This window comes from Gekko japonicus, unplaced genomic scaffold (genome assembly GCF_001447785.1).
Source record: "Gekko japonicus isolate JY-2015 unplaced genomic scaffold, Gekko_japonicus_V1.1 scaffold1369, whole genome shotgun sequence".
NCBI lineage: Eukaryota > Metazoa > Chordata > Lepidosauria > Squamata > Gekkonidae > Gekko > Gekko japonicus.
In genome coordinates this window covers 460,748-474,302 of record NW_015161439.1, presented here as the reverse complement: position 1 = coordinate 474,302, position 13,555 = coordinate 460,748, and the positions used below count along the sequence as shown (strand labels likewise).

At 45.1% G+C, this 13,555-nt stretch overlaps 1 protein-coding gene across 1 annotated transcript in view; it reads left to right on the top strand.

Annotated features, from left to right (window-relative positions):
* The first annotated feature begins 291 nt into the window (after nt 1–291).
* The window catches only part of LOC107125583 (TGF-beta receptor type-2-like), a 41,652-nt gene continuing 28,388 nt past the window's right edge, over nt 292–13,555 (top strand). Inside the window, exons 1-2 of the mRNA XM_015429008.1 lie at nt 292–319; nt 12,474–12,624. Of these exons, the coding sequence (XP_015284494.1) occupies nt 292–319; nt 12,474–12,624 (179 nt within the window). The remainder of the gene's footprint in view (nt 320–12,473; nt 12,625–13,555) is intronic.

Sequence of the window (13,555 nt, the reverse complement as noted above, 5' to 3'; positions counted from 1 at the left end):
AACAGTCCAGTGGAGCCTGAGCAGTGAGTGTTGCCTTCTGACACACTTCCAGTGATGTCAGGGGGTGTGGCATATGCAAATGAGTTGTGTTAATGAGCTCCTGCACCTTTTTTTCTATGAAACGACCCCTGGTCATAATCATGCACAAGGTAGTAATCTCACAAGAGTCTGAGAAGCCCTATAGAGCATGCCTGACTTGCTCTGTTGTTTTTTAAGATAGGCAAGGCTTTGAAGAGCTAAGGAGGGCTGTCTGCTCTGGTCCCTGTGTGGGGGCAGCAGTAGTGATGAGGTATGTGTGGAAAGATGGTGGCCATTGCCGGTATGCCTTATTATAGTAACAATATGATCCAGAAGTTCCTGTTCACTGGGGACAGTCCCTAATACCTGGCCCGGATTATTTACTACCTTTAGTTTGTCTTTACTGTTTTGCCTTTTGGAGATGCCTTGTACAAACGGTGTGTATTTTCTCTAGAGTTGTCATTCTTTGGGGTTCAGCTACAGGTCTCTGGAAGTTAAATATGTGACTGGATGGGTGGGGAGATGTCTGTAGTGTACTGAGGTGCCATGCAGTGCACAACCTGCTGTTTCATACACCTCACAGCAGCTAAAGTGTATCCTGAACTGTTGATGACACTTTGTGCAGGACGACTGTGTTTCCCCAGTATATTGTTAAAGAAAAGCATCATAACCCTCTTGGCTTTTAAATCAATGGAGGATCAGCTATTGCAGGATAAACCTGTGTAACAGCAAACAGTGGTAAAGTAAGGGTTGCCAATTCTGGCTTGGGAAACTCCTGGTGGTTTGGAGATGGGCCCTAGGGAGTGTGGAGTTTGGGGAAGAGCGAGAGTTAAGCAGGGGTGTGATGCCATAGAGTTTACCCTCCAAGGAGCCACAAGGAGGCTGGCTGAAACCAGGGCCAGGACTTTCTCAGTGGCGGCTCCACGCTGGTGGAATGAGCTCCCGGAAGAGATTAGGGCCCTGCGGGACCTTTTACAGTTCCACGGGGCCTGCGAGACGGAGCTCTTCCGCCAGGCCTTCAAGTAGGAGCCGCCACTACCATCACCATCATTCTACCATCAACTTAACAACAATACAAGCCTGGTGCCTGGTCTATCACTGACAGCCTGCGCTCACTGACTGTAGTTAAGAAAGATCAGTGTGCTGCATACTAAGTTAATCTACAGAATGGATAGCGCCGTCTATATGATCTTATAATATAACTGCTAGCACTTTAATATTAATGTAACATTGTTTTAATGAATCGTTTTTAAATGTCTATTATATTTATTGTTATTATACTTTTAGTTTGTAAACCGCCCTGAGCCTGCCTCGGCAGGGAGGGTGGGGTACAAATTTGAAGAAATAATAAATAAATAAATATTTCCCCCCCAGGGAAAGTGGTCTCTGTAGGCTGGAGATCTGTTGCAATTCCAGAACTCCAGGACCTGTCTGAAGGCTGGCAACTCGACGTAAAGTGCCTTCACCAACGTTTAATACTGGAAGAGGAAACCTGCAAAGTGAACTACCGTATAATAATATGAGTATCCCAACTATGTCCCTAATTCCAGCTATTAAATTTCAGAAGGAATGCAGTAATCAGAGCAAAATGGCTTCAAAAACAAGGTTAAATTTCTGATGAGTGTTTAAATGATCTAACCTTAAATGGCATATTAACTTTTATTTTGGCTGCACACCATCAGGTTCACTTGCTGTGGTTCTTTTTGCTAGATTAAACAAACAAACAAAAACTACAGTAGTTTTCCCTAAAAGATGTGGCTTGGATCCCACTTCCATCCACAAACCACGATCCTCCCCTCCTGCTAGGGCCCCAAATGCCTCCCCCCCCAAATGCTGCTTCTGTGAGATGGAAGACCACTTTCTGGGGGCCAGTTTGGTGTAGTGGTTAAGTGCGTGGACTCTGATCTGGGAGAACTGGGGTTGATTCCCCACTCCACCACTTGCACCTGGCTGGATGACCTTGGGCAAGCCATAGTTCTGATAAGAGCTGTTCTTGAAAAAGAGCAGTTTCTGTCAGAGCTCTCTCAGCCCCACCTACCTCACAGGGTGTCTGTTGTGGGGAGGGGAAGGGGAAGGAGTTTGTTAGGGTTGCCAAGTCGTTCTTACTCACCGGCGGGGGAGCGTTCCTTCGGTCCGGGAGCTGCCGAGGTACACGCGCGCGCTGCCAGAACATCACAGGAAGTGACGCACGACGTAGAGCACGTTGGGGGCGTGGCCCCAATCGTTGGAGGGATAGTGAAGGGCAGGGTATAAATCCAATCTTCTTCTTCTTCTCATCTCCTCTGGGGGGCCATTCCACAGAGAGAGAGCTACAGCGGGAAAGGAATGGATTCTGATTGATGCTAGGTTGGCTACCTTAAGTGGGGCCAGTAGCGGCGGCCTGAAGGCTGTAGTTGGTGCACAGAGGCATACGGAAGGAGGCAGCATCTTACATATGTGGGTCAGAGGCGTCAAAAGTCATAAAAGGCACCTGGAATTGGACTCAGAAACAAATTGGCAGCCAATGCAGCTGTTTCAAAGTGGGCAAGATATATTCCCATTGGCCATCAGGCATTGCATTCTGAACCAGCTGCAGTTTCCAGTTGACAAACCAGGTGCAGTGCTGATGTAAGGCACTCTTGGCCACTACAAGCTACTACAAGCTACAAGCTACTACAAGCTACTTTTCAAACAGCAAGGTTGTGTCCATGAGCATCCCACTTTCTTAATTTGCTCTGCAAAAGCCAACTCCACTCTATCCAAGACAAGTGGGTCCAGTCCCCCTAAAGCATCAGGATTCCCAACCAGCATTATTTCTGTCTTCTCTGGATTTGCCTTCAGCTTGTTCGGCCCTTGCCACCAGAACTCTGGAGGTGACCAATGAGAAACTAATGTTATATAAATAGTCTATCGTTGGAAGTTGGGTGTGCTTGGGTGTGGTTTTTGCATTCTATTTAAACAGGGCTGTTGCCCTGGTGTTTTAGTCTTGTTCCTGAAATCCCTTGACAAAGTAGAGCTTGATAAAGTAGATCTTGAGCCTAGTATTTAACACTGCTGTCACATGAAAACATGAAGCTGCCTTATACTGAATCAGACCTTTGGTCCATCAAAGTCAGTACTGTCTACTCAGACCAGTAGCGGGTCTGCCAGGACTCAGGCTGAGGTCTCTCACATCACTTCCTACCTGATCCTTGTAACTGTAGATGCCGGGGACTGAACCTGGGACCTTCTGCATGCCGAGCAGATGCTCTGCCAGTGGGCCACAGCCCTTCTGAAGGTCACACCGTGTAGCCTGTGCTAAAGGAAAGACCACACAAGTTAAAAGTCTCCGGTTGAATCTGCATTTGCATTTTTAAATCAGTTTCCTGCTGCTGTAACACCGTCTTTCTCTATGCTTGTTTGAATGCTATTTGGAGAAGATTCTTTTAAAGCAGTGTGGAGGTGCAATGACAGTGGAGCCACCACAAAAGGGCAATAAACATATGCGGACATGCAAAAGTATGTTCAGGTGTGAAAATGAAACCAAATGTAGACAGCTTTTTTGAAGACAGAGTCGGAAGGCTGGGACACCAGTGGGAAAGACAAATGCAGATTCGACCAATGTCTTCCCTGTTCTGCTTACATTCCTGAAACTGACCCCAACATTTATTGACCTGTTGTCAATACTGAGAACATCTTTGGGAGCCCTCCCAGGATAAGTGCTGCCTCAAATAACCTCTTACGAGGCACACAAATATAAGGCTGTAAGAAGAATATCTTATACCAGTGTGGTTCCTCCACAGAGCTTTTTTATTACTAAGAAGACTGAAACAACAAAAACAATTAGGGTTGCCAGTCCCCAGGTGGGGCCTGGAAATCTCCCACTTTTACAACTGATCACCAGCTGGCAGAGATCAGCTTCCCTGGAGAAAATGGCTGCTTTGAAGGGTGGACTCTAGGGCATTGTACCAGGGCCGTAGCTAAAGCCCTCTTAGTGGGGCGGGGCGGCCGCTCCTTCCTCCCCGCCCGCTTGTCTTCCTTTCTCCCGGACTCTCTCTGCGAAGGCGAAGCCGGCGGGGCGTGAGAAGGGGGGAGGGGGCGCAGGCCCGTGGCGGGCAGGCCGCAGCGGTGGTGGCGGTGGGGCCCCGGCCGAGGCCCAGGGAACGCCCCCCTCTGCCGTCCTCCTCCTCGCTTTGGGAGACTGAGTCCGCCTCACGGGCCAGGTCCAGCCTCCGGGGTCGCCTCTTGCGGCGGCGTGCAGGGTGAGTCGTGTTGTTGGGCGTGTTTGTCTTGAGCCCCCCTCCCGACCCGTGCTCCCTCTTAGCTGTGGGGTCTTGTGAGCCAAAATTCCACTTTGTGAGCCGCTGGCATTAAAGTTGTGAGCGAGCGCTTAGGCTGCTGCTTAAAATGAGTTTGTTCTGGAGCGATAGGCGGGCCGCCGCCAAGGCAGGAAGGGCTGTGGCCAGAGCCGGGACCCTGACAGTCAGGGCCAGAGAAGGAGGCGGCGGCAGCGGCGGCACTGATTTGGGAGGGGAGGGGGGAGCAGGGGAGGGGGTCCGCAAAACCAGCGGGAAGGCCCAGGCGCAGTGGGCCCCACGCAGGCTCCGGGCCTGCATTGTACCATGCTGAGGCCCCTCCCCTCCCAAAACCCTGCCCTCTCCTGGATCCACCTCCAAAGTCTCCAGGTATTTTCCAACCCAGCTGGAAAATCTAAAAACAATGCTTTGAACCTAAGATATCAGACAACTAACAAACTTTCATGACTTTTTAAGGGGAACTGTAACAATTAATTATTTTTTCTATCCCACAAATGTACAGGGTGTCCACATGAAACTTTGAATAAGTACAGCTTCTAAATGGGGTCACATAATGTAACACATTTTTTTGCATAGCAACTCAGAAAGTTTATTACAGCAACATTTTTAGCATTCCACGTAACTGCAGATAGCTGAACGAGGCTACAACAGAACATCACTGATACTGTTGCAACTTTAGATGCAAGCATGCTTGAGTGAAACTGAAGTTAGGTGTCATTTGGGGCCGGAGCGCACCGGAGCGCTGCTCTGGCAGCCCAGGAGCTGGCACAAATGGTGGCAGCGGCAAGCCCCGCCCCAGCTCCCTGCGCCGAAGCGCTGTGGCCTGTGGGAGGCCTGAAGAGGCCCGTCGCCAGCTTCTCAGGGCCCACGCCGGAGCGCTGCTGCCTGGGAAAGGCTTTGATCATGGTGAGGGATCCGCGCGGGTGGGGGGGTGGGAGAGCCTTCCTCCCTCTCCCCATCTCTTTGCCCTCTTTCTTTCCCTCCTTTCCTTCTCTCCTTTCCTTTCCTTTCTAACAAAAAAAAGAATTTTGGAAGAAGTGCGGAAAAACGGGCATTTCTTATATAAGGAGACTAAAATACTGGTGTTTCCTAATATCCCTCCTGAGGCTCTGAAAATTAGAAAAAAATCTTAAAGAAATCACCTCAAGGCCAACATTTGCTATAAATGGCTGCCCTCCCGTAAGCTCCAGGTTACACAAAATGGCGCTGTACTTCAAGCAATAGAAGACTCTGGGCAGGACTTACTTTTTGCGCTCCGTCTACAAGAGAGCCCAGAAAATGGCCGCCACTCATACAGACGAAGGTATCATCCTCCAGAGACTCCCAAGAAGTTTTTTAAAATCCACTCCTAAGACTGCAATGGCTTCTGCAATGGCTACTGAGAGATCAAGAGCACCTCGCTGATGCATTAATACAAAATACAGGCTGCCTGTGTGGCTCAGTTATATCGATTTCATTGCACCTAAAAAAAGAGAAAAACAGAATTAGAGCTGAAACATTGTCACACATTGCATCTTTAGAAAGAGAACACAAACGTATAGGCAAAAATCAATCTATGCCAAATTATTAGCAGAAAGAAAGATCTGAAGAGTCTCTTGAAATCTCACAGATACAGGAAAACCTATTGTTTTTAAAACGTTTCTGGCAAAAATCAGCCAAAAATATCAAAGTACTGGCATGGAGGATTAAGGAGAAGAAGAAATCCTCTTTGGTAGAGTCTCTTAAAAGCCCAGATGGATCTAAACACTACTTTCCCTCTGAGATAGCTCACATCTTTGCTAACTATTATGAAAAGCTGTACTGTTCCGAAAATCCAACCGTGGAATCCACTGATGAACATCTGAACACTACTGATTGTTATCGATGCATCTCTTCAGCTCACTCAACCTTCATGGACAAACCCATTACAGAATACTATCAAATCTTTGAAACCAAAGAAAGCACCTGGAAAAGACAGTCTCCCCTCTGAATTTTATAAAACTTTTCACTCCTCCTTAATGGAACATCTATTATCAGTTTGCAACAATGTTCTCCTAATGGGAAATCTCCCTCCCTCCTGGACAGAATCCAATATTGTAGTCATCCCCAGAGATTCCAAGGACCCCACAGATCCAAAAGCATATAGGCCAATTGCTCTCTTAAATAATGATGCCAAAATTTTTACAACTATATTGGCTAATAGGCTCAAAACAAATATCACAGACTATGTAGCAAACGATCAAACAGGCTTCATACTTGGCAGACAACTGACAGATAACATCTGCCGATCTCTCAACATTATAGCCAATGGCAAACGCACCTTTCAAGACTCTCTAGTCCTGGCTCTTGACTTCGAGAAGGCGTTTGATTCACTGGAAACCCCTTATCTGTTCAGATTACTTCAAAAGATGGGATTCAGAAGTAACTTCTTGAGAGCTCTACAATCAATATACGCACTACCGAGATCCAAAGTAAGAGTCAATGGGTGCAACTCCCACTACTTTTATCCATCTAGAGGTACTAGACAAGGGTGCCCACTTTCACCTTTAATCTTTGCGCTCGCCATGAAACCTCTTGCAGAAGAACTTAGGAGAAATAAGAACTTCTCTAGAATTACTATAGGACAACAGGAACACAAGGTAAATCTATATGCAGATGACCTAACACACAAACAAACAAAACAAACAAATAACTTTATTGGCATAAATGATGACCTAACTCTTTATGTCACAAATCCTCTGAGTTCTCTTTCTCGATACAAGATACATTATCAAAACTTGGACTGATATCTGGCCTCAAATACAGCTCTTCAAAATTGGAGCTTTATCTAATCTCGCTAAGCTCAAAAAAAAGAACAGCTCTACAACAAACATTCCCTTTTTGCTGGTCGAAACATTCCTAGAGGCACCTGGGAGTACAGGTCCCATTAGACCTGAACAACTTAATGTCATGTAATTTTGATCGCCTACATCATGACCTCAATTTCGTCTGAGGGACTGGAATGATCTACAACTCACATTACCGGATCGACTGCATCTGATAAAAAGCTTTATTTTTCCACAATTTATCTTTCTATTCAGAGCTCTACCAAGTTTTATTCCAGAGACTTTTCATAAATGGCAACGAACTCTCACAGAATTTTTCTGGGCTTACAAGAAGGCCAGAGTACAACGCCGCATGTTAAGTAGGCCTGCATCTTTGGGAGGTCTGGATCTACCATGTCTGAATATATATTATCAAGCTGCAACAATGGCTAATGTCATGCGGATGTTGGATAATGGTCCTGTAACAAGCTGGATGCAGGTAGAACAATCTTCCATCTCTCCACTTAGATTGCAAGAACTACTCTGGATGCCACCATCCCACCTCCCGACCCAGGTATGAAATAATTGTTTTTAAATGCCACTCTAAAAGTTTGGGACTCTAGAAAAGCACATCTAATCCTAAAGATCTCCCAATTGTCATCTTACACTAACCAACCTTAGTTTCCTCTGGGCACAGAATCAGGAACTTTTAGGGATTGGACTGTAGGTGGTCTAACACGCCTTCTGGATCTAGTTAAACAAGGGAAAATATGAGATAAAATCCATTTTGAAGAACTGATTATAAAACATATTCCCTGGTTCCACTATCTGCAATTAAAGAACTTGACGGAACGTCTAGCTGAAGCAGATACTTTCACAAGACCAAAAACGGAGTTTGAGACTCTCCTGACTATATATGATCCCTCAATTAAAGGACTGCTTTCCAAAATGTATAAGATTCTTTTATCTGCTGAAGGTTCTCAATCCATACCTTGCCAAAAAATGTCGAGAGCGGATCTCCAAATGGATTTACAGCATTCACATTGGCTCAACATCTGGAACTCTCCTGCAGATTTCTCAAGAGTTTATAACATCCGGATGAACTCATTCAAAATCATCAACAGATGGTACCTCACACCAAAAAAGCTGAATCACATGTAGATATGACCCTTTGTGCTGGAAGAAATGAGGCTCTATCGGCATATACCTCCACTACTGGTGGGAATGCCCATTCATCCAACAATTCTGGCAGGAAGTCATATCCGAAATCAATAAAATTACAAGGCAATCGCTCCCAGCCACACCACAACTCTTACTTCTAAATCTTTGGGACTCCTCCTCCTGGGATGATTTGCACAAAAATCTTACCTCTATCCTTCTTGGAGCAGCCAGACTCACAATTGTAACAACCTGGAAATCATCTTCACCTCCGAGTCTGTCATTCTGGTACGACAAGATCTGGGATCAATTTGTGATGAACAAGATTTCTAATATTTTGGATCGGGTACAACATAGCTTCACTAAGATTTACAACAAATTTGTACTTACCTGGAACCCGGTGCTCTGTTTTATGGCAGAGCAAGACTTGCTCCCCTCCAAGCTGAGTTGCCACAATTGGCTTAACTTTTGATCACACCCTTTGTTCTGTCTCTCTGCCAGGATTCCTTTAGTTGATCAGAGCTGCAGATACCTGATGTCATTAAATTTCAGGATGGAATAAGTCTATAGGGATTTGGAGGTAAAAAATCACTTTGGTTTCTGATAACTGACTTTGTAGCCTACCTTATACCCACTTTAATCTTTTTGACTGTTGGATTGTTGTTGTTGGACACTTGTTTGTGATTTATTTGCTGGTATGAAATATGTATCCTTGACATCTTTTTTTGTGTGTGCTGTTATTCTGATTGTTGTTCTTGATTCCAATAAAGTTTCTCGAAACTCGAAGAAAAAAAAAAGGATTGCATTGTGAATCTTCAACTGGGCTGTGTCAATCTGGAAAGTTCTTTTTGGTTTGAAAGAAAAATTCACACACATGTGCAGATATACTTTTCCTCTCCACTGTACAATACCTATGGTCTGAGTGTCAACACTGGCAGAGAATCTTATTGTTCAGACTTCTTTGTTGGCACTTATGTAACATCTGCTCTCTGTACTCCATATCTTCCTTTACAGTCTTCTTAGCTCAAGCATTAGAAAGTAGTAGTCAAGTGAAATTATTTGAGTCTATAAGGTCACTTCTTAAAGCAACATGCAATGTTTTTGCTTCTAAGAGTCATACAGAAACACAGTACTTTTCTGTTGAGAAAACCTGAGAGTTTACCTAAAAGATGTGGAACTCAGCCCCCTCCACTTTTATCATCTTGATCTTGGAAACAACCATATTGCCTTAACTTGTTACCCCACTGCTTTTAATCTCTTCCAGCTCTAGGAGCTGTGCCAAATAGGAGAGGGGTCAAATACAATGTGAGGAGGGACAGAGGGAGGGCCTTCAGCATGATCAACCCAGATGTGGCCCAACCACATCTTAGGCTTTGCTTGGTACTTCCAGTTATTCCTCAGAGTGGCTCTGAAAGTGAAAAGCACATGAGATTACGCAGAGCAGTCTCTGAGTTACAATACTACATATACAATGTATTGCAATTTAACTATTCAAAAATGTAATATTCCTGGAATAAAAGTGCAACCAGGAGGAAAAAATATAGCCTACATGCTGCAAACACATTTTTATTTTTCATTTTTAAGTGTACAGAAACATCCTCATAATTCATAGCTGTGCATGCAGCAAAGATAACTTCATACATCAGCACAGGAACACATAGATGCATGTGTGAGTTCAAAACAGAGAGTGAATGAAATGAAGCAGCTGCAATGTTAATAAGGCCTACAGGCAAATTTAATAGAAATAAGATATTCCTCTCAACTGATTTATATATAACTAGGAATAAGGCCCGTTGTGGAAATAAATACAATGAGCTCTAGAAAGAGGCTCTGGGCAGGTGCCCTGGCTTTGGGCACTCAGCTTTAATTTGCTGTGGCGACCTCAGCAGGGTATAATGACACAGAGCTTACTGTTTTCTCCAGGGGAACTGATCTCTGCCAGCTGGAGAGCAGTTTTAATTCTGAGTGATCTCCACCCCTCACCTGGAGATTGGCAGCAATGGTTCCCCAGGAGGAAAAGTAGTCTTTCTCTGCAGTGGAGACCAAAGTAGCTTACATCATTCTCCTCTCCCCCTTTTGATCTGCACAACAACACTGTGAGGTAGGTTAGGCCAAAAGTCCGTGACTGGTCCAAAATCAACCACTCAACTTCCACAGCAAAAACCTGGGTCTAGCAGACCCTGCTCTGAAGTGCTAAGCCAACCTCCAGGTGGAGCCTGAAGATCACCGGGTATCACAACTGAACTCCAGACAACAGATCTCTCCCCCCCCCAAAGAAAATAACTGCTTTGGAGGGTGGGCTCTATGGCATTCTATTCAGTTGAGGCCTCTCCCCTCCACAAACTTTGGTTTCTGTAGACTCCATCACAAAGTATCCAGGAATTTCCCAACCTGGAGCTGGTAACCCTAGTCAGGATTGGCCCCAATGAGTTCCCCACAAAGGCCTGAAAAGGGCTTCCTTCCTTTGCCTTTTTACTGATAGAACCAAGCTTGATTGCCTAGCAACAGCTACTGAGGGAAAAGTTAGTCCCGCAGGAGCCAAGCAGGAGAAGTGTCTTCGTCAGGAGAGACAGCCGTTTTGATAGTTTATTCTGTGAGGGAAGAGTGTCCAAGCTGGCAGTGGGCGGGGGAGAGGAATGGACCCAGTACCCAGCCAATGGCACGCGAGAACTCTTGAGTGGTGGTTGATGGGCCAATGGCTGATGCAGCACACTGCACAGCCAATGGGAGAGCTGGAAATGACCAATACGTAAGGGAATTATATATATAGGATATCATCTGCAGGATACTTGCAGTTATGCTTTTTATCAATAAGAGAAACTGCTTTATGAAGTTGACAATATCTCTTTCAAGGCCACATTCAAGGATGTGGTAATTGGTTAATTGTGAGAACCTGTCTTCAGCCGTGTAACTGGATGGGAGAGGGGAAGTAGGAGTGGTTGTCAACATCTTCCAGAGAGTTCCATCAAATGACCTCCCTTATGGGTTCAGGAGACTACCTCGTGCCAGATGGGAAGGCCAAAGGAAAGCCATGCTAACATTACAATTTCACCATATTCACCATACCCTTGCTGTTCATGCTACATTGCAATTGTCAGCTACGTAGAGAATGCTTAAGCCTCTAGCTTGGAGTCTTGTATTAAGGTGTGCCATCTAATACCAGGTATTAAATGTATTAGATCGAAAGTTAGTTTTGTTGTTTTCTTTACTGCTAAACAGTGCTGCATAGTAATATCTTGTTTTTTAAAGTCTATTCAATAGTCCTTTATATATTTTTATGATTTATTTGTGTACATTTAACCTTGAGGTGGCTCAAGTGGTTAAGACGCTGAACTGCAGGCTGTGGAAGGTCAGCAGTTCAGCAGTTCGAGACCCGGGTGCCGCATGATGGAGTGAGCTCCCATCTCTAGTTCCAGCTCCTGCCAACCTAGCAGTTCGAAAGCAAGACATTGCAAGTAGATAAATAGGTACCACTTCAGTGGGAAGGTAACAGCATTCCGTGCGCCTTGGTGTTTAGTCATGCCAGCCACATGACCACAGAAAAGTCTTCGGACAGCACTGGCTCTTTGGCTTTGAAACGGAGATGAGCACCGCAACCCTAGAGTCGGATTCGACTGGCTTTCGAGCAAGGGAACCTTTACCTTTAACCTTGAGGACCCTTGAAAAAGGAGTGGTGACCCAGAGGGATCCAAGCTTGGGTTCTTGATGCCACCAGTTAAAATACTTCTCATAAGCCCTGCTCTCTGTGGACCCACCCGTAGGTACTCAGGCAGGCACTAACCAGAATTGCTGCTTCTATCATGCCTGTGGAATGTCCTTCCCCTCGAGGGTCACCTAGCTCCACCTCTACTCTCTTTTGGGTGCCAGGCCAAAACATTTCTTACCCAGGCTTTTAATGAAGAAGTTGATCTTTTAAATATTGTGTTTGTGGCTTGCTCTAGCCTGAGGACTGTCTTCTGCTGTTTAATGGCACGTTTTTATGCTCTGGCTTGTTTTTAACGGACTGTTTTAATGGCTGTATGGTTGTCTCGTAGTGTTTAAGTTATAAGCTGCTCCAAGCAGGTTTGTGAAAAGGTGACAATTTCCCCCCCCAGGGTAAGACATTTTTGGCTATCATACCAAATGAATATGTAGACTAAATCATGATAAGATACAGAGAATAATTTGTCCAAAGCTTTAAAAAGATACTCTCTCTTTTGTGTGTGTGTATTTTTAATTTTTATTTACTTTTTGCTCACAGCATGCAAGAGCCAAGCAGGACGGAATGTGAAGAGCAATGTGTGCAAGTGGTGTGATAATACCTACCCAGTATGTGAAGACCAAGTGTGCTACAGCAACTGTGACTTAAGCTCCTATTGTGAGAAACCAGAAGAGATTTGTGTCTCCATATGGTAAGCAGAAAAAGGAGCAGTGCCCCCTAATGGTTGATAAACGATCAATAAAATAATTTGTTGTTGTTGTTCAGTCGCACAGTCGAGTCCGACTCTTCGCGACCCCATGGACAAGATCCCGCCAGGCCCTCCTGTCCTCCGCCATTGGCTCAACTTCATGTTCGTTGCATCGATGACACTGTCTAACCATCTCATCCTTTGCCGTCCCCGTCTACTTTGACCTTCAATCTTTCCCAGCATCAGGGTCTTCTACAGTGAGTGCTCCCTTCTCATTTGGTGGCCAAAGTATTTGAGCTTCAGTTTCATTATCTGGCCTTCCAGGAACAGTCAGGGTTGATTTTCCTTTGGGATTGACTGATTTTATCTTCTTGCAGTCCAAGGGACTCTCAAGAGTCTTCTCCAGCACCATAGTTCAAAAGAATCTATTCTTCGGCGCTCGTCCTTCCTTATAGTCCAACTCTCGCAGCCATACATGACTACTGGGAATACCATTACTTTGACCATGCAGACTTTTGTTGGCAGGGTGATGTCTCTACTTTTTATCATGCTGGTTAGGTTCGCCATCGCTTTCCTCCCAAGGAGCAGGCGTCTTTTAATTTCATGGCTGCTGTCACAGTCTGCGGTGATCTGGGATCCCAGGAACGTGAAGTCTGTCACTACTTTCACAACTTCCCCTTCTATTTGACAAGGAGTGATGGGGCCAGATGCCATGATCTTAGTTTTTTTTATGTTGAGCTTCAAGCCCACTTTTGCGCTCTCCTCTTTTACTTTGAGCAAGAGGCTCTTTAGGTCCTCTTCACTTTCTGCCATTAGAGTGGTATCGTCTGCATATCTGAGGTTGTTGATCTTTTCCCCAGCAATTTTAATTCCCGCTTGTGATTCATCCAGGCCAGCATTTCGCATGATGTACTCTGCATATATATTAAATAAG